Source organism: Acipenser ruthenus, chromosome 9, assembly GCF_902713425.1.
Source record: "Acipenser ruthenus chromosome 9, fAciRut3.2 maternal haplotype, whole genome shotgun sequence".
NCBI lineage: Eukaryota > Metazoa > Chordata > Actinopteri > Acipenseriformes > Acipenseridae > Acipenser > Acipenser ruthenus.
This window is the reverse complement of record NC_081197.1, coordinates 2,380,450-2,404,663: the sequence shown is the minus strand read 5'-3', so window position 1 is coordinate 2,404,663 and position 24,214 is coordinate 2,380,450. Positions and strand designations below refer to the sequence as shown.

The 24,214-nt window shown below is 38.6% G+C and overlaps 2 protein-coding genes across 2 annotated transcripts; one reads left to right on the top strand and one right to left on the bottom strand.

Moving 5' to 3' along the window:
- The first annotated feature begins 124 nt into the window (after positions 1-124).
- LOC117406327 (homeobox protein CDX-2-like) lies at positions 125-7,300 on the top strand. The gene is made up of 3 exons (XM_059030700.1): positions 125-979; positions 4,594-4,739; positions 5,628-7,300. Exons 1-3 carry the CDS (start codon positions 550-552, stop codon positions 5,826-5,828), a joined length of 777 nt encoding a protein of 258 aa, XP_058886683.1. The 5' UTR covers positions 125-549; the 3' UTR covers positions 5,829-7,300.
- A 6,132-nt stretch (positions 7,301-13,432) lies between these two features.
- On the bottom strand, positions 13,433-22,473 carry LOC117972671 (pancreas/duodenum homeobox protein 1-like). The gene is made up of 2 exons (XM_034922525.2): positions 21,987-22,473; positions 13,433-14,388 (listed from the first exon to the last, which is right to left on the bottom strand). Exons 1-2 carry the CDS (start codon positions 22,387-22,389, stop codon positions 14,000-14,002), a joined length of 792 nt encoding a protein of 263 aa, XP_034778416.2. The 5' UTR covers positions 22,390-22,473; the 3' UTR covers positions 13,433-13,999.
- Between the last annotated feature and the right edge of the window lie 1,741 nt (positions 22,474-24,214).

Genomic DNA, 24,214 nt, shown 5'->3' with positions numbered 1-24,214 from the left:
CCCATTAGGAGCCTGCATGCTTGAGTGGTTACACACCGACTTTACACCCGCACCTGCTTCCTTGTGTCTCCTCGTTTATTTATGACCTGCTTCTCTACCGTGTATCGACAGCACTGGCGCCGCGCTCTCTTACACAAATAAAACGCTTCCTGGAATAATCCGAACGAGCACATTGGAACCTGTCTGTGTGCTCAAAGTGCATCGCATCGCAAAGGCAGGAGGAAGCACGGGAGCAATACAAGCGCAATATCTACAAGTGCGCGCTTATCTTTTTAAATGCAAATCTTTTAAAATGCAAATCCTTTTGAGGTGTGGGGGGAGTTAGATTAATAAACTGACGTCACCGGCCGTTGCTGCGCTCTCACTAATAGCACCTTTGTAAACAATCCTTCATCATGTGGGATCCAGTCAATTTGCCCTGATCATCAGAAGAAGAGAGTACTTGAAACGGGTCATAAAGGAAACAAAATAGGACCCTAATGGACTAAAAAAGACCCTTCCTTGTGTGTTTCCTAATAGTATGCGTATTGCGCCATCCCCGTTGCCGCCATGTACGTAAGCTACCTTTTGGATAAAGAAGCAAGCATGTACCCGAGTTCTGTTAGGCATTCTGGACTGAATCTTGGTGCTCAGAATTTTGTCAGCCCGCCACAGTACCCGGATTACGGGACCTATCACGTCCCAGGAGTGAATTTGGACAGTGCTACACAGCCGGCAGTCTCCTGGCATTCCCCGTATGGACCACCCCGCGAGGAATGGAGTGCGTACGCGCCCGTGCCAACAAACGGGGCGCATTCCATCAATGCGTCAGCGGGGACGCTTCCATACTCCGCGGCCGATTATAACCCCGTCCAGCATTCGGGTGGCGGGGTTATCCATGCCCTCAACACCAGCGCAGCTGAACACCAAGCCCCCAGCAGTCCGAGGCGCTCTTACGAATGGATAAAGAAGACCCCCCAGCCAGTCATCACCGGTCCAGGTAAAAAAAGAGGCTTGTGTGTTTGTTTTATATTTAATGGCCGATCTGATGTCAATTTGTCAACATTGCAACGCTGGCATCCGAGATGAATTTACTTTCTCATTTTCACCAGAAAACACACAGAAAGTGACTTATTCTGCTATTTGATATATATATATATATATATATATATATATATATATATATATATATATATATATATATATATATATATATATATACACACATACACACATACACACAAAATGACGTTTTCCACAATATCACAAGTTCAATATTAGCAGCAATCTTTCCCAGTGTTAAACTATTTATTTTATGTTTCATTATTATTATTATTATTATTATTATTATTATTATTATTATTATTATTATTATTATTATTAGTTACAACTGGCAGACAGGGTTACATGCATTACTTTGGAGAATGTGAAATTGTTTCAAAATCCAGCTGAGGGTAGGACGCTGTAAATAACAAAGCATTAATAATAACATCTAATTGTCTGGAAATAAAGACTACAGTTACTGCAGTCCGACTCGAGTGTTCCTCTTAGCATATCCGCTTTCTGTCATCCTCGCGTTCCCCTCATTGCAGCTCTGAAATCTAACCTGAAGTGACACTGCTCTGTGGCAGTGGTCTTTAAACGGGACAGTATACTCGTATACACTACAGTATAACCCATTTCACCTATATAAATCACAGCAGGTTGTAGTTTGACAAACGCTGTGTCAATGACTTATTTACCTGCTGTAACTCAATATGTTGACAGGAACACATTGCCGATTTGATTTGTATTTATTCCCCTGCATTCAAACCCTTGCAATGACCATTTAGGTATCGCCAAAAATGAGGCCCGCAAACTGACAATTGAACGCATTCTAGAATTGTTCTGATCAGTTCTAGAATGGATCAGATATTCCCGACGCTATCCGGAAATGCGCTGGACATACGACATACGAAGATGTCCAGCGATGTCCTGATTTCGATACGTTAGGAATTCGTATTTGGCTCAGGGGGAGATATGACACGGGATTGACTGGTCAGTAATTACGGAATGCCTATTATTATTATTATTATTATTATTATTATTATTATTATTATTATTATTATTATTATTATTATTAATTTTTTAGCAGACGCCCTTATCCAGGGCGACTTACAATTGTTACAAGATATCACATTATACATTATTTCACATTATACAGATATCACATTATTTTACATACAATTACCCATTTATACAGTTGGGTTTTTACTGGAGCAATCTAGGTAAAGTACCTTGCTCAAGGGTACAACAGCAGTGTCCCCCACTGGGGATTGAACCCACAATCCTCCAGTCAAGAGTCCAGAGCCCTAACCACTACTCCACACTGCTGCCCTATTATACTTCCCTTTGACAGCACATGTGTAGCGATAATTCCGACACTAGAAAAAGTTACAGAAAAGCAAAGCCCAGTGCCAATGCATTTATACTCAATTTGTTTGTAGTTTCAGAAAAGTCTACACTTTCCAGTGGTGGTGTGCACGCTCAAATGATCAGACATAGCTGTTTCTTAATTTGCGCGCAACATCTAATATAATTTAGGCTTCGAATAATATTACATATATTTGTAAAGCATTGTAATCGCTGTATAAATGTATCCCATAAAAATAAAAAGGAGACAAAAAACGGTGTGTGTTCATTTGTTGCTGTATTATCTTTGACGAATATAGAGCTATATTATTGAAGTATTAAAGTGACGCCGTGTCCGGGCGCCGGAGTCAGTTGTCATGTAAATGTCACCTCAGCTCACGGACAAGCCTGGAGCCTTGCTCCTGCATAACCTCGTCTTTCACAGATCCGCCAGCGAGCCTTGCTTTGATATCATCCTTCACTGTCCATTCACAGACCACAAAAGGGGGGAGCAATTCACAATGCATGTGGAAGTTTGACAGCGTTGTCTCCACATGTAGGTTCTAGCGAGTTGTATCAGGTTCCCAGGCATGTCGTTTAGATGCAGCCTTAGCAGCCTTCAGACATAGCTGTTTTATATATAACACACACTCTCTCTCTCTCTCACACACACACACAGTATACGTAATCTCTCAAAAACTATTTATATGTTTAATCGTTATAGCTGATAAACGTTACAAACAGAAATCACAACAATCTGCCATTTAACCTATTGATTTATGGTTTAGTGATAGGTCTATTTTATTTTATCTCAGCAAAACACACAGCAAGACTGGATTGGCTAATATCACGAGCAGTTCTATTGGAATTCAATTTACTTCGACCTGATTTCTTAATTTCATTATGTTGGCGGGTTTGGGGGATGAAAGACCTCGCCGCGGTTTACTTAGCAGTGGCAAATCAAACAGAATAGGACTGCTTATTACAGCTCTGAGCCGTGTTCCGCCGATAAGATCATCTTGTAATGCATTGTTTCAGGTCGTGTTAGCCGTTCAGCTGACCCGTGGCTTTGTCTCTGATCACACATGTATCTCAGTGGGGGTCTTTTGTTTTAGTTTGTTGGTAGTTTACCTGAACAAAGTGACCTACGGCCGGTAAATCAGCGTCGCGCTCGTTGTGATCTTTCCCATACAGAACCGCACAGGCCGGCTTGTATAAACTATTTTATGAACGGGGTTAGGGGGTCCGTATTAAAGTCGACAGATACAAGTTAAAAGAGGGCATTCACTCCGCCGCTTCTTTAGTCTTTCATGTTTATTTAAACAATCACGCGTAATATCAAGCCAGTGTTTTCATTCAGGGCCGGGGTAGCTCTATACAGGCGTGCGTGAAACCAGAAAACACTGTCATGGTAGCACACACTGTCAAACCAGATATTTAAGAATACTCGTAAATCGCATGAAGAAAGTTGTAAACGCGTTCCAGTTTGTTTTAGACTATGGACTGGCGCAGGAGCTTTGTGTTTATTTCTTAAACATGTCGTCTACAGTGCGGGTTATATTCGCATCTTATATTCAAGCAGCTAATCGGTTTATTAAACTATCTCATTTATCACAGCACTTGACCCGAATGGTAACACATTTTAAATATCATATAAACCCCTTAAAACCTATGTACTATCACAATACATACTGTAATGTTATATATATATATATATATATATATATATATATATATATATATATATATATATACTTTAGATTTTAATTATAATTAATAAAATAGCAATTGTATAATGGAGTTATTTGGTTACATCTGTAGTATGTATAGACTGTTGCTGGAGTCATTCATTCGATTAGATTACTGGTCGTTGTTTAATTTATTTTATAGTATTGTATGGTCTTAGTCATATTGAATGCTATTTATAATAACCCTCTGTAGATTAAAAATGTTTTATTGTGTTCCTTTAGTTAGCAATAAGTATGTCTTAAAATAGACAGATATTAAAAAAACACACACATTGGTTTGGATATAAACGGACCACCTCAGAAATACATTTTATTAACCATAACAGATTCTACAATTACAACTATTAGCCTATACATGGTGCATTTCCTGTATTCTAATTCAGTTGTGCGTGTTTGTGTGTGTTTGTGTGTGTGTGTGTGTGTGTGTGTGTGTGTGTGTGTGTGTGTGTGTCTCTGTGTGTGTTTCTTCTCGTAGGTAAAACTAGAACAAAGGACAAGTACCGCGTTGTTTATACAGACCACCAGAGGCTGGAACTGGAGAAAGAATTCCACTACAGTCGGTACATAACGATTCGACGGAAAGCGGAGATCTCAGGTACCCTGGGACTGACTGAAAGACAGGTACGCCAAATATATCCGGCCCTATTCAACAGACGTGATCCTCAATAAAAGAAGCAGGGTGACCCGCTGTTTGCTTGAAAACGGGAAAGTTTCACGTGTTTAATAACAGAACATATTTTCAAAGCGTTTCCAGCGTTCTTTAATGAACTCCTGTTTTTGAAAGGAGAAAACATCATGTTAATGTTACCAAATGAGAAAAAAACAAAACGCACTGAGAGTGCTTAAGAGGATTTGAAATATATAACTTAGCTGTTTGTTTCTAGTTTTGTAAAATGAGCTGGTGTTTTAACTCTTTAAAAAATAGGAGTTAATTCAAGACTGGAGTAAACGCTTTGGAACGGTTTTAGTGGCTGTTTTAATCGTTTTAGACGGTACAATATGAGAGAAACTCACCGGTGCTACCGAAATAAAAAGAACATTGTAACAGCATGCCAATACAAACACGTTTCTGTTATCTGGTGCAGATATATCTACCATTATTATACACGTGTTCTTTCTTAACAAGCAATACCATTTACAGGTGTACAGCCCTGCCCTTCTGTTTTTAATGTGCAATATTTATTTTTCAGATAGCTGCTGATCTATGTAATAGGCGATATATATATATATATATATATATATATATATATATATATATATATATATATATATAGACACACACACACACACGCACACACACACACACACACACACATTGAGGGTCATAGGCCCTAGTGACTGCACTTGTCTTTTTTTCCAGTGGTGTTGAGTGAAACGCTTCCATGTGATGGGAGGCGCTAGGCAGATGTGAATTGTATTGCATTGCATTGCAGTACGAAAACAGCACCAGTGGGATTGGTGTACACGTGGCTTTAATTGAAACTGGTTTCTGTTTTAATTTCCTTTCAGGTGAAAATCTGGTTTCAGAACAGAAGAGCCAAAGAAAGAAAGCTAACCAGGAAAAAAAATCAGTCTGAACCCGGCTCAGTTCACAGCGGTTCCGACGGCCGCCCCAGTCCCCAGCCTGCATTGGAACCCGCGCCTCTGCCGCACCATGCGGGGATTCGCTGCCCCAGCGCCGCGGTGTTATCAGCGCTAGTACCGCAGTGAAATAATGCACCTGAAATACAAATCGAGCGCGGGTTTTATCGATGGCGTCCGTACAATCGAGGTATTTTGAAGAAGAAAAAAAACTGTGAAAAGGCTATTTGCTGAGACACTTTTTAAAGAGAGAGATATATCGTCTAAATTTGCAGAGCTGGTAAATGTAAATGGTAAGACGCTCCTAGAATGAACCCATTCTTACGAACAGCACTCCACGAACACCTACGAAGACTTTCTGTTTACAGGACTGAACGAAATCTAACCGATTTGGGGAGTTCTCAAGGACGGATATTCTATAAATGTCAGAAATATTACTGTTTGTCTGTTTGTCTTTGATCCTTTGTGTACATCTACGCAGTCGGTCTACATCTTGTCAATACAATTATTATTCGTTGATTCTCAGGGAAGTGGAAATATTATTTGTAATGTAGATCATTTTTTAAATTGTTTTTAAGTGGACACGCTTTGGCTACATCCTACATTCTGCTTCATGAGAAATAACACATCGCTACAGGACGGCGAACGAGGACGCCCCTTTACCCGAGGCGCTGCGAAAACTTCAGCCATGCAGCTGTGCTTTCTCTCGAATCCGTACTGGTAAACCTACACAGTGGACCTCTAAAAGCTTAAGCATTACACACAAAGATTACGCAACAGATTGTTAACACATCTCAGTGTTAAGAATTGAATTGTTTTAAACTAGACACTCAAAAACACACATGGTGAAAGCGTCATTTCAATCCAATTGCAGCGCATATGAATTCATTGTAATATATTACATACTCCAGCAGTGTGTTTAAAGATATTGACCGCACTCAATCAGTTTGCTTTTCTTTTTTGATGATACGTTGTCTTATTGCTCACGGTCTCACAGCAAATCGTCATTAGCGCAGTCTTATTCTGAAAGGAATAAACACACATTACAAGGACCTGTCTTTATTGGGCGAGTTTTAATTCCTTTTTGAACAAATAAATCGCGCTAAGAGCTTTGAGCACCGAGCCATTTCTTCACCTGTGGTTTCCTTTGCCTATTGTACATTATGAGCAGGCCCAGTCTGTATTTGATACCGCTTGTGAGATTGAGGCTTCATTCCTACCAATGTGCTTTTAGCCTTACAGTGGAGAACGTGGACATGGCCTTTAATAAAACGGACATTTCTGGAGTTCCGTTATGAAAATCGTGAAAATGCTTGCACTGTGTGTATATACGCTGTACTGTACGGTTTTATATTTAGAAAAAAACAACAACAAACAAATGCATACACATTACAGTATGTATTAGAACACCTCAAGATGTGTCATTGATATCCTTTATATACCCACCTGCATGAAAACCTCTGGGTGTGAGAATTTCAATTACCGTTCAGTATTCAGTGATATAGAAACAATAGGCACTCATGTGTGAAAATGTTAGACCACTTTGTACTTTAATTAGGCATCTTAATAAACTTCTAAAAAAAGTCTCATGCTTTTTACCATGTGTGGCTCTGTGTTCATTTTATTTTACTATTGTAAATTAATTGCATTAAAGTCATTAATTAAATCAGACAATTACTAATTTGCCTATTTTGACAATTTTCCAAGATTTCCAGTTACATTGTTTGATTTCATAAGCACAACAAATCAAAACAATAGAAGCATACATACATACATACATACATACATACATACATACATACATACATACATACATACATACATACATACACATACATACATACATACATACATACATACATACATACATACATACATACATACATACATACATACATACTTACAATTTTTTTATTTTTCTTTCTTTTATCCTAATGATTAACACTCATCGCAGTGTAAATGATAGGTTGTGTTTTATTGAATAAGATTAATGTTTGGTTCTTAAACACTGTATTCATATCATATGTATGTAGACACCGCAGTCGATTTAGGGACAGGATACTCACTTTATAGTAAAAGTAATTAAACAATTTTGTGAATTTGGTAATAATACTATTGTGTTAGAATAGCCGGTACACACACCTCCTTTCAAACACACACGAACACGCACACGCACACGCACACGCACACGCACACGCACACACACACACACACACACACACACACACACACACACACACACACACACAGAAAGCGCTCTTACGATACTGTCATTCAGTGCAATAGCCGAGTGATAATTCACCCTATCACTGCGGAGTCAAGTCCTGCGGTTGCTAGGGGTTGCTGTGAAACCTGGCCAATAAAATCCTTGAGTGGTTGACCGTGAGAGGGATATGTTTGTTCTGTGGCTAAAAACGGTTCAAAAGTCAGCATTGTTGTATAGCAGAATTCGATATATACAAGGATCGTCAGCAAGGTCGGGAAGGGTAACAAGACCATCTGGACTCCTCAACAAATTACTTACATGCACACACACGCACACGCACGCACGCACGCACACACGCACGCACACACAGAGTGCAAATGTATTACAACACCCCATTGCAACTGAAAATATTGGAAAGTTAGTGATTGTCTAATTTAATCGAGTGCTTTAATAAGCAACTCATTTAAAATAGTAAGAGAAAAGGAACACTTTGCCACACATGGTAAAATGAATGAGACTTTATATAGAAGTTATTTAAAATGCCTAATGAAATCACAAAGTGAGAAATAAATACATATATAGATTAATAAATAAATAAATAGATAGGCTAAATAAATAAAAAAAATGCATATATAGATACATAAATAAATAAATACAAATATATATTAATTAATTAATTAATTAATTCATTCATTCATTAATAAATAGATACATAAATAAATCAATAACTATGAATGAATACAGTGTAAAATACCCGGAATTCAGACTCAAGTATAATGCAATACTGCCCTTAACCTCTTCTCCATTTTCTCACGAGATAAGACATACTTCTTGTTAAATGTAGCAAGCTAAATCGATTCTGCTGTCTGTCTCGGAAACATAAAAGGTTCGTAATCAAAAATGAAAAGGAGACTATCCACAAACCAGATGCGTTTTACAGTCTGGTGAAACCGGCAACTGGAAACAGTCTAAGACCAGATCTGATTCCAGGTAATTCAAAATGAAAACGGAAGGACTGTGCTTCCTCAACCGCCAGCATTCCCCAGCGCATCACACAAAGGTCAGGTCTTTAAAGCAGGCTTCATTTACATGCAGATTTGCGATTATTATTGACCTGTCACTGTTAATAATCGAACCCGAGTCAGGTTGTTGCTGATACAGTTTCAAAGGACCTGGGGCTGCGCATGCTTGCTGTTCTTTCATTTCTCTAGATGGCAGTGTTGTATAAAGTGGATCGATATTCTGCGGCTGTGAAACCTTCCGAAAACGAGAGTTCAGTTAAACAGCTCAACACATCCATTCAGACTCACGTCCGTTTAGATCATATACACGGCTTTGTTCTGTATTACACCGCCGGGGCGGGCTTCACAAAGCACTGCTGCTAGAAACCTTAGTCTTATTGTACCTGTTCAAAAAAAACTATTTTAAGATAGAAGAGCGAGGCGTATAGTAAAAATCCACTCCTCAGGTGTATATGATTAAAGGATAGATGTGTTGTTTTCTTTCTTTCTTGTAAGCACGCTCCCATGCGTGCAGATTTGTTTAAAGTGCAGTTCACATGTGCTGCCACAAGGGGCCACGTTTCGACAGTAATTTGCTCCCATGGAATTGGTTTTCAGTGTGGTTTAATAACATGCACAATATCATCAATGCCTGCGTCAGCTCTTAAAGGCATGGGGTTATTGTCAATCCAGTATGAAACTCAGGCATTGTAGAAGAAGACCATTTTGGTATACATTGAAATCAATTGAAAACACCTATACTTATGTGTATGCTGAAAATTCGTCCTGGGTTCAATCCCAGGTGGGGGACACTGCTGCTGTACCCTTGAGCAGGTACTTTACCTAGATTGCTCCAGTAAAAACCCAACTGTATAAATGGGTAATTATATGTAAAAATAATGTGATATCTGTATAATGTGAAATAATGTGATATCTTGTAACAATTGTAAGTCACCCTGGATAAGGGCGTCTGCTAAGAAATAAATAATAATGATAAGAGAGGCAGGCTTTGGCTAGGTTATATCAGTGACATGAAGTCAGTGACACATTCTCACCAGTCCAGTGGTAACAACCGTATCGGATGTTGTTGACACAATGTGAGAATTTCTATAAAATTAATCAAAACGTCTTCGTCATTGCATTTCGTGTTGGGTTCCCATGAAAGAGCTTCCGGGCTACAGCACAACGCTTTATTTTAAAGAGATGTTTGATGGGGAACCTTTTTAAGACTGGACTTGCTTACTTTCATCTTTCCCAAAGGGTCCTTATGGTGTTAGAATAAACTTTTATTTTACATCAAAGGGCCGTTGTTATATAACTGAACAGAGTTCTGGATTCGATACCATTATAGAACCATTAGGGGTTCCAGAATTAGACGCTTCATATTTGAACGTTCTATTGTGCCACTGGTTCTAATGATTCTATATAGAACGCCCACAGGAACCTTCTAGTATGCTTGTTTTTTAAATGTTCAGAAAGTATAAAATTGTGTGGAAATTGTCGACCACATTTCATGTTTTAATGCGGTCAATATGTAACACGAAGACCCATGTCTTAATAATTGCTGTAATAACTGTATATTTGACCTAAAGACCAGAGTCTCACATTTGATATTTTTAGGAAACCTCATAACAATATTGTTATTAGCAAGTGTTTTCAGAAATAAAAATACAGACACAAAATAATTACCAAACCAGAAACAAACAACTAACACATTTAATGTAAGGGCTTGTAAGTAGTCTGAAGCTGAGGGAACACGAAGCCTCTTGTGGATTGGAACTTGGTTTCAGGAGACTCGGTTTTCAGTCCAAAGTTGCCTCAGAATAGGTCTCCCGGTCTCCTGGAACAGGTTTCAAACACTGTTCCTGAAAAGTGGCAGTGTTCCCTCAGCTTTACTCTGTTTTTGTTTGTATTGAATTTGGTGTTACAATTCGGAATAAATCGCTTATAGAATCTATATAATAATTCGGTTCTATTAGATCATATGATTCCATTTAGAACCCATTACATGGAATACAAGTGTTGTATTGAATACAACCCCGGGTACCAGGGGAAGACTCTAGAACGCCTCTGTTCTAAAAACAATAGTCATGTTCGTGTGTCAGAAATTGGAACACTTTATAAATGGTAAACGCTTTATCATTAGACACTATCAGCCTGGTTTCCCAAAGGGGCAGAGGGAAAAACAGGGCGCAAAACACCTTTGCGACTCCAGACAAGTTGCAAACTGTATTTTCAAAAGTCGTAGAAGTCAGTGCAGGCGCAATGGAATTGTAGGCTTTGCACTTTTTTGAAAACACACTCGCAATACAGCTTGTTAAGCAATTGAAATGCATAATTGGTTCTATTTTGCAAATAACGCTTTATTTTAAAACAGTGCAAAACACCAAAATAGCGCTGACAGGGCTACTGAGCTGTGATAACTGTGACCGCTGACAGGACGACTGAACTGTGATCTACAAAGGAGGATATCCAAGCGCTTCCGATTCTCCGACTGCATCACGAGAGGGAAGGGACGAGGAAAACACGACCCTGCCGTAAACCCAGAATAGTTCGTCCCCGTCAGACATTTCTAGATCTAACTCTACAACCAGTTATGCGTAGATACAGATCGGATATAGGCGCTATAACAGAGCTGTGTGATCTGCTTAAGCTTGATTTAGAATCACAAACAGCCCGCAGTCACGCTATGCCTGTACCTGTAAAGGTTACAGTAGCCCTTCATTTCCATGCAACAGGTGCCATTCAGACAACACCTGGGGACAGATCAGGCATCTGACAGTCTTCCATGTCAAAGATACTGACTGATGTCGCACTTTTCCGTGGGGCAAGGGTGTACACCATTTCCAATTGGGGATGTGGAACAAAATAGAACCCAACACAAATATTATCAGTTATCTGGCTTCCCAAACGTGCTCGGTGTACTAGATTGCACACATGTTGCAATATCCCCAGATTCAAGGAATGAAGACATCATCATTCTTTAACTGTGCAAGTTTAATGTGAACAGCGCTTTGTTTAGAAAATTCGATCAGGGGTTTATAAGTGGAGGCTGGCTAATGTTAGAATATATCAAACACATAATTAACATATGACCATTCGAAAACACATGTAACAAACGCACATTAATGTTTAACATTTTTATTATGATTTTTCACAAACATACAGAAACATTCAGAGATTGCATGTAAAGAATATGAATATTAATATTGCATCAGAGAATACATTGTGATATTGAAATAAATTAAGGATTGTTTTATTTTCTATAGGCACGCTGTATTATTATTATTATTATTATTATTATTATTATTATTATTATTATTATTATTATTATTATTTAGCAGTGGCTCCTGAGCTTTTGTCGAAAAGAACATTTTGATGTGCTAAAATATCATCGAGCAAAAGCTCAACTTGGGTGCTAAGAATGTATTTTTCCTTTCTTTTTTCCAATTGTTGCGACTACATGTGCGCTGCCTCGTTGTTTTCCAGTTGAATGGAAGTCCAGACTATTGCAATGTGACTAATTGGCTTGTTAGTGAACCTGAAAATCAATTGTCGTTTCAATTAAAGCAGTCGTAAGCAGGAGTCGCAAAGGGCGTTGCGAGTCGGAGAAATTAACCTGCCCCTGTTGAAAATCGAGTCGCATAATTAGGTAGCAAAAAAACTCACAGTGCAAATGCATTGAGAGCTCGATATTCTCTGTAGAACTGCGCCTTCTGAAAATCAGGCTGTATATAGCATTCCTCGTGTAGTCACAAAGTCTACAGGACTCTCTAACTACGTGCATAAACCTTCATAACTACCCTGGAAAGCGATGTAGCATGCATGCAAGTATTCACAACATGCTGTCATTACCTTTGTTACAAACCAAATGTAGTGTAATTGATAATTCAGCATTTCAAGTGCACGTCTGAACTCGTAGCCATCAACACTTCTAGTGCATTTAACCAGATCTGTAGAGATGAATTTAAAGAATTATACTGGCAGGTTAGGAATCGATCAAATAAAATGATGTTGATATGAAATGGATCCCCACATTTCTTTATTACAATCACTTAGTACTGCAATGTGATGAGAGATCCACACAGTAACTCATATACATCCCTAGTATTATACAGACAGTCATACGCGATACATAAACACGTGACTGACGAGTGAAACAGACACAGACAGTAAGGCTTGTTGTATATTCCTGTACAGTTATAATAACTCAATGGTTTTAAAGGTTGTAAAGGGTGTGCAATGCACAATCAGCAACATTGTTTAAAAAAACTACCAGGAATCATGTTATACTTCGTGATTCACAACGTTTGAAAATAAATACACATTTCCTCAATTCACAGTGTTTTTTAAACAACAAATACTACAAAGGCAATTGCATTATTATTATTATTATTATTATTATTATTATTATTATTATTATTATTATTATTATTATTATTATTATTATACTTTATAATGCAGGTGATATTTCAGCCTCCTTGGATTATATATATATAAATTTGGATGTACACAAGACGTTTCGGGAAATAAATCCATACTTCAGCTGTGAAGCAAGAAAAGTAATCACGCCATTATATATCGTTCTACAGTAACCTTGGCAGTCTCTAAATCCAGTAATCCACATTAATGCGCGTAATAGTAATAATACTCATAATAATGATGATAATTCATTGTTTTCTAGTGCAAAAGTATCAAAGCCTCACTGCTATGTTTCTTTGGTAAACGCACGCTAGAACGCAGTCTTCTCCACCATGCAGAAAGCAGACGGTAAAAACACGGGGAAAGGCGGCGGCGTTGACCGCGTGGGGGGAACCAGTCCAAAGAAACTAGGAGATCCTCGTGAACCAGAACACAAATCAAGCACTTTTCTGGGAAGTTTGTCCTTCTAAAAGCTCCCTGAACATCATCCCCTCCAATAAAAATGCTTCATTTACTTTCCGTTTCTGAGGATTACGTTTAGTTCTGAAAGGGGTGTTAATGTTACCACACGGGTTCCGCTTTAACTGAATCTCGCCGTCTCTTTTTCAGCACTCTTCCGGGTACAGTAATATAATACATGTTTGATTTCCAGCTGTCCATCGTGATTATCATCATGCGGGGGTTCTTAACGCGGACCCCTGGGTGATGCTGGTCTGCGGAGAAGACGCGACGCTGGCGGTGACCAATTCCCTGGTCTGCAGAGTCGAAGCGCCGCAGAGCTCGTCCTTCAAATCCCCGGAGGAGACGGAGGAGTCCTGCTCTGGGTCACCGTTCCTCGTCCTCTTTTTGTCTTCTTCTTTTTTCCATTTCATCCTCCGGTTCTGGAACCAGATCTTTATGTGTCTCTCGGTCAGGTTGAGCATCACCGCCAGTTCCACTCTCCGTGGTCGGGATATGTATTTGTTGAAGAGAAACTCTTTCTCTAATTCTAGAAGCTGGGCTCTCGTGTACGCGGTTCTTGTGCGCTTGTTTTCCTCCTGCTCCGCCATGTACGACCCACCTGTGGAAAACACAGACAGCAGAGCTTTGAAATGAAATAAAGCATTCAAATCAGGGTTCACATCCGTTAGCTTCACAACCATTTCTAATATGTATGTATTTGATGTGGCTTAGGCTCTATTCATACTGCTTCTATTCACACTGCTTGGGCAGCAGTGTGGAGTAGTGGTTAGGGTTCAATCCCAGGTGGGGGACACTGCTGCTGTACCCTTGAGCAAGGTACTTCACCTAGATTGCTCCAGTAAAAACCCAACTGTATAAATGGGTAATTGTATGTAAAAAATAATGTGATATCTTGTAATAATTGTAAGTCGCCCTGGATAAGGGTGTCTGCTAAGAAATAAATAATAATAATAATAATGACAGCACAGGAGGCTCAGCTTGCATATATAGTATTACCAAGAATGTAAGGGAGAGGGAGGAAGAAATCCATACCAAAGTAGTATATTTAATCGATTCGTGTAAACTACAATACTTTGGCAGAACTATACAATAATTATCATAGGATTTCAATAAAGGTTAGTGTAAAAACACAAGTGAGTACATAAGAAAATGCACGAACGAGAAGAGGTCACTAATGTTCACCCGCTAATGTATGCACTGGATGAATTGGTGTCGCCCTGCATATATAGATGGGACTGGAATGTAACTGGATTTTCCTGGAGCAGCCATCATTGGTTCGGATTTGAGATTCCCCAGTAAGTATTTTTAACATTGTGGAAAAACGCATAAAAACTGATTACGCGTGCAATAGTGTGAATATAGGTCATGGACGCCAAAACAGGAAATAGCTACAATCAAAACTCTTTCATCTCAATACAAACAAAACAAACCAAATCCAATAATGAAATGTATGTAAATTATTATTTATTATTATTATTATTATAGCACATCGGAGAATGATACCATATCGATTGGCAGGTTAGAATGCATTTGACAAAAGCCCTTAATTGAACCCACAACCCATACTGTAAATAAAGTGTTTACGAATTAAATAGCAATTCTAGGGGTTTTGCTCGTATTTTGTACAGCCTGATGAGCTGTGTCTTGGTAAAGATTTGTTTTCTGTGTATCTCAAATACAGCCTATTGCCTTTATGATCTGTTCCATTCCATTTCTGTTTAGTTGTTGAACATTTGGTTCTCCGGCGCAGTAAATGTCTCTTGTGTCAAACCTCCGGAGAGAGGATATTTCGCGTGAGACAAAAATCGAATATCCATGACGTGTAAACTGCGTCATTTCTAGTTATTGACAGGTTCAATTCGCATAGAAGACACAGCTCAGTAGGCCCGGGAGCACAAACAGGTAGCATCGCGATAGCGAGTTTTAGATCATGAAAGTTGAATTGTATTAGTCATGTGTTAGGCTAATCTTATCGGTTACTCTCACTCTCAGTAAATATAGGGATATCGCCACAGCAGCGTCGTTTCACACGGGCGCAACGGTTTGAAAGCAGAATTAAAACCTGCTGTGTATTTAAAACGGGTTTTACCAAAAATATCGCCCTACAGAAGTCTGCCAGAGGCTGGTCTCAACTTCCAAAGACTACATTACTCTTTCTTTATAATTATAAAATTATATATCAACACAGCGGGCATTTAATTTAAGGCAGTTTGTTTTAATCTTTTGAAAACATTGAATAATTTAGTGTCTTGGATTAATGCTTGGTCTAGGTAAAAGCGGCTAAGATCAATAGCAATCCAGACTGGTTAATACTGTAATATACAGAGAGCGTTCAGAAGTTCAACGTATACGTGTATCTATCACACGCGTTTCGGAGTAGCTGAGTACTGTGCATTATACCGATGTCGTGACCGCTGTATTTACACTGCACTCCCGCGCATGGATAGGCTGCTGCAGTCGATTGAAGGGCTTGAAACGGCACTGGTAAAGCACTCGATTTCCTTGAGAGACACATTCACTAACAGTTAGCACTGGGACAAGCTTGCACCCGTTAAATGAGCTTTAAATGCAAAAGTCCATACCGGCGTCAATATGACAAAAACAAAAACAGACATCGCTTTGAGTTATTTTGGATACAAATGGAACAAATTCATTTTATTGAATTGTCTACCATTTTTTAATAATAATAATCATAATAATAATCATTTTGCGTTTTAGATTCTGCAGCCTCGGGTTCTGCTGGCTGGGTCGCACAGCCCGGTCTGCTCGAGGAGCAGTTCCACGCGGTGAGACGTGGCGGAGCCACGCAGGCAGCTCGGACAAAAGTTCTGTATCACCTACACTTTTTTTTTTTTTTTGGATTGAGACAAAAAAAAGATTCTTTAGATGTTTTATTTAACATCATCTAATTAAATAAACTACAGAACGATACTTATACTAATAGTAGTATTTCATGTTGGATTTCGAAATGTCATATTTTAAAATTGCTGTCAGTTTTTCGTTAATTATGGAAAACTACAAAGCGGTATGTAATTCAATATGTTAACATAGCATTATTCAGCAGGTTTCACACGACTCTATATAGGGAGATACAAACCTTTTGGCCATAGCTGTAGTGCTAATTCACAGTATTCTAGGTAAATTACAACTGTACATGTAACACTGGCAAAATGCAACACGCGTAGCCTCGACTTACGATGGTTTGGACTGTATAGCGACATGTCTATATATTTGACCTATAATATTAATGTTGTAGTTTATTACATATGATATAAGTACCGCTTGGAACTTTCTGCCTGTATGAAAAATCATCCCAACAATGCACAAACAGCATCCCCAAATCACTGCCAGCCGATGAGAGAACAGAACCGGAACTACACGCCTACGCGGCGCCATATCCTCATCGAACAAGCTGACCGTGTCCCAGTCTGTCCAAGTCTGTCCGCCTCACGGAATGCAGCCTTAAGTAAGGGAGGGTAGAACCCCAGTATTAAAAAAACGACATGCTGATCTGGTATATTCATTTAAATGTGTTCACAGAATGATGTTTTGTAATGTATTTGCACTGTGGGCTAAGTTAAGATGCAGAGATGTGTGTGTGTGTGTGTTTATAGAAATGTTTTCATATAACTCCATAACATTAATTTAAAAACCCAATTGATACCTATATGATTATACGTTTTGTGACTAATTTGAAGCTATTAATATGTTTAAATACGAACTAAATCGAGGTATTAATCACATTGATTAATCTTGTTACATCATTGATTATTAAAATGTTTGGATATCGATTACTGTCTTGTTCGCGTCTTAAAATAACGTTAATATGGTTTGTTGGAAAATAAAAAGGCTCTTTTTTTGACCGGTTCGGATTTTGCTGCCGATGTATTTATTTTCAAAAGGTTTCCTTTCGGTTGCGCTGTATTGCACCAGGGCCCAGTAAGTCCTAGCGTCGGCACTGATTTACAGAAACTTTAATCAATTTTAGCGCCATATTAAAAAAACGAAAGAGGTCAGTGGAAAAGATCAAGAGGGAATGCAATCACTTCTCAGCACAGTTCTCAAATTATTTTGAAATAGAACCCTGGACTGTTCAAAGACGTTTTGTGTTCTAGAATCCCTCAGTCTAGTTTAGCATGTTATTTCGTCATGTGCTCAAGGCGGGCATCGTTCCAACATAGACTTGTTACACTATTAAAATGCATTCGTTTATTTACGCATATAAAATGTATTGCTGTGTGTTGCTATTATTTCACATTTTCGCAGCTGTTAATACGATGCTTGTATTATTTTGTTTAGGGATATTAGCGCTTTATACACACAAAAATGACAAACAGGATGTGTATTCATATCGAATAATCTATTACATTTGCATTGTAGTTAACGAATTCGTCAAACACGACTTGACAGCCTGCAGTTACTTAACAAACTATCCTTTTATCAAGCGAACTGTCGAAATATTCACAAGCTGCTCCACTACCTGGGGAAACAGGTGTCCAAACCGTGCCATGCTTTAGAGAGGACGAATACAATCACACCGAGTATATCACAACACCCTGTACCATGTATCGCAGGAGTTATTCTCGAAAATTAAAGGCATTCACATTGGCTTGAATATTCCGACAGTTTCACCGTGTGTGTAACTCAGCATTTAAACACTGGAAGGAGAAGAAAAATAATATCCCTATAACTATTGCATAATGTTTGTTGTGATACCTTATGCACAATAAACAGTAGAATACAAACTCATTTAATTTTTTTTTTTTTTTACAAAAGCACCACATTGAACCGCAGTGCCCCATACAGAACCCTACATATGGTTCGAAGAGTTCCATATAGAACGCCCGCAGGAACCCTCTTTTGGAATCCACGCGCTCCACAGTACTCAATAATGGAAATGATTTTGAATAACGAGGAAGGACTAGAAGTGTTTCACGATATTTATTTCACATTGTGGTTACCCTTTTCTTAATAAATGGCAGCAAATCCACATGAATCAGTAAATCAGTAAATTAAAACTGTTAATTGATGATTGGCCTTTACCGAAACTATTAGGCCTACCGAGAAATGTATTTTGTCATTCTAAACTATATATAGGCCTGTAGTATTGAAGTGTCCTTCGTAAAACGCGGTTTAGCTTGCTTTATATTTTTAAGACGATCATTTTTGTTGCATTTAACCCAAAATAATTTGCATTCATATATTCCAAATATATGAAAAAATCTGTTTTCTTGAAAAATGTACATTTTAATTTAAATGCAGTTTACAGAATTCTTCCAATCTTTGACAAGCATTTCATTCATGAAGACATACCTGTGTCTTGTTGTACTGCAACACATATTTCAATAGTTATGTTTTCTCTTTATGTAAAGAAAGCAGTGTTGTTTCTACAGATGGTAAAAATCTAGAATATAATAATTTGCTTCAACTCGCCTCCCAGTTTGTCAGCGCCTACCTCCTCAAGACAGTGTAAAAGCATACAATCACGACTAAATAAAATGGTGGCAGCAGCGGACAAACCAATGGGTTTTGCCAATTTGCGCTTCTGACGATTAATTGCTACAGCACAGAAGGCGACAGAGACAACAGACCCCACAGCACCTCAGGCTGGAATCCGGTTTGTTCTACTCTGCAATATATTTTCCCTGAGATGTAACCTTTGTTGCCAGCAACCAGGTGCTTCTCTTCCAACCAGCCTGTTCTCTGTGAGCAGCAGGTAATGTGAAGAAAAATCCCTTTCTCCAAGACAACGTATTGTGGAGTTAAACATGGTTTACTTGAAATATTTATATTCAGATGATATGCTGCATACAAGGAGAGAAACAGACACCCTTGGCCCTACATACAGACCCATTCTGTTTCTAAACTGCTCTATAACATACCCCAAGAATAAGCAATGCAATAAATGAAATACTTTCAATATTATATTATATTGTTATCCCACATACAAAAAGTGCCAGATCTAAATACAGCTGCCCTCAAACATCTAAACCTGATACATCAAGATTTTGCCACCATTTCCACCATGTATTTAATGATTTTAAAAGATACTTTCCAGCTAGATACCATTTTAATATATTATATATTAGATAGATAGATAGATAGATAGATAGATAGATAGATAGTTATTATTATTATTTTTATTATTATTATTATTATTATTATTATTATTATTATTATTATTATTATTATTATTTATTTCTTAGCAGACGCCCTTATCCAGGGCGACTTACAATCGTAAGCAAATACATTTCAAGTGTTACAATACAAGTAATACAATGAGAGCAAGAAATACAATAACTTTTGTTCAAGTGTGACAAACCACAATTCAATAGATAGATAGATAGATAGATAGATAGATAGATAGACAGATAGAGTTCCATGATAAACACTTGATTAAATGCAGAACAAGATTAGGTTATAAACGTATATATTACAGCGCTATTGAAACCTGAATAATAATAATAATAATAATAATAATAATAATAATAATAATAATAATAATAATAATAATAATAATAATAATAATAATGTTTGTTTTAACGTTACCAGTAATAATGTTTATTTGTATTTATACACTGGGCATATCATATGTGTGTGTGTGTGCGTGCGTGCGTGCGTGTGTGTATGTGCGTGTGTGTATGTGCGTGCGTGTGTGTGTCTGTGTATGTGTGTGCGTCAGTTTGTGTGCGCGCGTGTGTGTGTCAGTGTTTGTGTGTGTGTGTCAGTGTCAGTGTGTGCGCGCGTGTGTGTGTGTGTCAGTGTGTGTGCGTGCTCCTGCTTCGTTTTCTAGCAGACGGCGTTGCAGTAGAGCAGGTTCCTGATTTTTCGCCGTGTAGATCCTTGTTTTCAATCACGCGTGCCTTGCTGCTGCTCCTTATTATCGATTACAACATATCATTAAATTACACATACAAAATGGAATGCCTCATCTAACAAGTTCATGCTTTTTGTTGGGGGGTATTTCAAATGCCCGTAAGTGTACTGCACATAGATTGCATGTTCCGGCGCTCTGCTTAGCGACTCCATGTTTAAAACGTGTTGGGTACAGCTACACTGTAAGGGGAATTGAGCTTGTAGATATATCTAAGGGGCCATGTATCCTACATGTTGAAATTGGGTTTCTAATGTCGTTTCCTCGGACAGTCGCCATTTCACATTGAAAACAGTTCAGATACACCATTGCTTGTAGGCCTTTCGATCTTCTAGAAAGCACTGTACGATAGCACTGTACGATATAGTGGGGTCAATATATACTGTTAAATACTATACTAATGACTGAGTGACTTTCAGCAGACTACAGCAGATTATAACAACCGGCTTGTTTTTTGGGGAACAGCAGTGGACCCAGAACCCACTGTGGTAGCATATATATATATATATATATATATATATATATATATATATATATATATATATATATATATATATTATAGATATATATATATATATATACTAGGCCTACGTGCCTTTCTACATGCAGCCTTGAATTGAATTATAAGAATTATACTACTCGTTTGCAGCTACCAACAACAGCAGCAACAGCAGCAGCAGCAGCAGCATTAGTCGTCGTCGTAGTAGTAGTAGTAGTAGTAGTAGTCCTAATATAGTTATTTATGGATATATATTTATGGGTCTATTGTAATTTAAAAGGCAATATAACGGAGCGTTAGGTATCTGACAGAATAACAGAATTGTACAGTATAAAACTTCCTGGAAACGAGTACACTACAGTATGGAACAGTAATATAATTGAACAAAAATGCGTTTTGATAGTTTTATACTTTGCGCGCCATTCAAAACACAATGCAATAGTTGTCTAGAAAACGCACAGAAATAACCGAGGTGACGTTTGTGTAGTTTCGTGTTAAAAGCTTGAATTTATGCATTTTGCAACTGACTGAACATAAGTGTTAATAAAATATTTATTAGAGGCGTTTGTAAAAGAGTGGAATATGCAACACAGGATTAGGAAGTAAACCGATAGACTATAATAGAGTGCTATTGAAACCTGAATGCTACTACTGCTACTGCTACTGCTACTGCTACTGCTACTGCTACTGCTACTACTACTACTAATAATAATAATAATAATAGTTTGCTAACCCTACCATCTATGATTTTTAAATGGTAAGTTGAACTCATGTTTAAAACTTTGAACACCCAAAGTTTCACTCTCACTGTGATATCCTTTACCTGGCCATTGTCCTTTCCAGGTGTGGGCGTGCGATTTCGTGGATTTCATCCAGGGGAACGGCAGCTGGACCCTGCTGCGCTCATCGAGTAGTGCCATCTCCGCCACGTCCCCGAATCCCATCACCTGCTGGTGGTTAAGGTGGTGATGCTGAGACGCGTGGTGATGAAGGTGGGAGACGCCGGGGTCCTCGGGAATTAGCGGTATTTCATAAGCAGAAATGTCCGGAGGGCTGCCCTGCTCTACACCACCCAGGGCCGGTGTGGAGAAAGAAGCCAGTTGCTGCCGCCCCATGTACAGACACTGCGGTGGGCTGTGGTTATAGTCCTGGCTCTGCGTTCTCTGAAAAGCGCACGAATCCTTGTAAAGCTGAGCGGAGGCATAATAGTGCTGTTCACTGTTCATGACTGGAGGGGTCTGGCTCAGAGGGCAACATAAAAACTACCCAAGCTCTGAGAGTAATGCTGAGTGTACTTGCCAAGACTACCTGGATTGTAGTTTGTGCAGGTCTAGCAATGGGTTCGCGTAGGCGTGTCTACACAATCACGTGACCCAAAGGTCGACAACCTATAGGTTTGCCTTTTCAAAGATAAAATCACAAGGCAAACTTCACGCGGTTGGCTGTGTTTTTGTTCCACTTTGTGCAGATTGATAATAATGGAAAATTGTCCGAGTGCCAATCAATTCCTTTGGCAAACCCTAACGTTCACACGTGGAGCATTGAGCTACACCTATCATGTGTCAAAAAGGGTTAATTCAAGGCTAACACAGGAGGGGAGGCAGGGGTTCTGGTGAGAGCGTATCGCTCCAGAAATCCTTTAGTTAAAAACTTTAATCTCGGATACCAGACACCAGCCTTGCTCTGTCAGTTGTACTATTGACATTCTTATCAACTCTTTATTCACAAAGGCCTAGGACCACTGATTACAAATAAACACAAACATAAAGTAAAAAAGGCTGATTCTACTCCCAGATAGATAGGCTTCTGTTTTCCACAAGCACGCAATACAAGTACTACTTAGTATTCCATTGTTGTTAAACACATGGAAACATATTTAAACTTTTAAGCACCAAGTTTCGGAGTTTTATTCATTGCTCTGTTTGTTTTTGCAGTTTCGCCCACGTTAAAAGCTCAAGAAAGACAAACACATACCTTTTTGAAAAACGTAGTGAATATTCTTTAAACACTATTGCCACGGCAGTTTCCAGAAAAATAAACCCTAAAGGTCTTGCTTGGTGTGAATCACTGGCGTTTTGTATACAGGGCGGGTCTGTGTCATTTGCATGGGTTATATTATTACCCTCAGACACAGCATCTAAAACCCTAACATTATTGTAACTAACACAACACACTTTCCTTTACTGAGACCTGTGGGAAATGAACCTGCGTCTCATATGAGTCGCGAAAAGTGAAATGTCTCAGGATTCGCAGTTTTGAAATATTTACCTTTCATGCAGGCAATTGCACCATTTACCCTGATTGGTAAATATCAGGCCGCTATCAATACAGCGACCGATAGTGAACGCATCGATTTCCCAAGGGTGTATTCTCTCGAATTCTCACCAGCATGGATGAAATATGTGTTGACCTTTAGCGATAACCAGCCAGAAGTTGGAGGTGGTTGACTAGGTGACGAGGATATGAGGAGGCGGGGAGCTACCGCAAAGGACAAAGATCCTTTTACCTGCGCTCGCTGAGGCTTTCTCACTGAAGCAGGGCTGTTTGCTTTGCACTCTGGGGCTAATTGTACATTTCTGCAAATTTGTACCATTAAAATGCTTCATTTAATCCCATTTAGGTTTTCTAGGTCGGTGCCAAAAAAAAAAAGAAAAAAAAGAAAAAGCAACGCTCTAATGAGGACGTAGTATGCTGTTCTCGTTTTAGTCAAAAGTCTTCGAGTTTGGATGGAAATTATTGTATAAGGGTAAATCGGGAATAGGATTACTCAAACCACTAATTTATTGAATCTAGTTCGATTTATGTCAAGACTAATAAAACAACGTCGTTTCTCAGAGCGTGTTTGTAATATGAATAACAAATAAATACCGGGCTTTTTAAATTAGTTTTAGATCACAGTAGTGCTTCGTTGGATGGCATATATTATTTTTTTAATGTTACCAATGAAATATAAAATATTCCTCGAATCAACACGTGAAGGTCAATGTTTTTCCTGCAGTTTGCATAAATCCCAGCCCTTCAATCCCATTAAGGTTTCGATGTGCTTCCGCT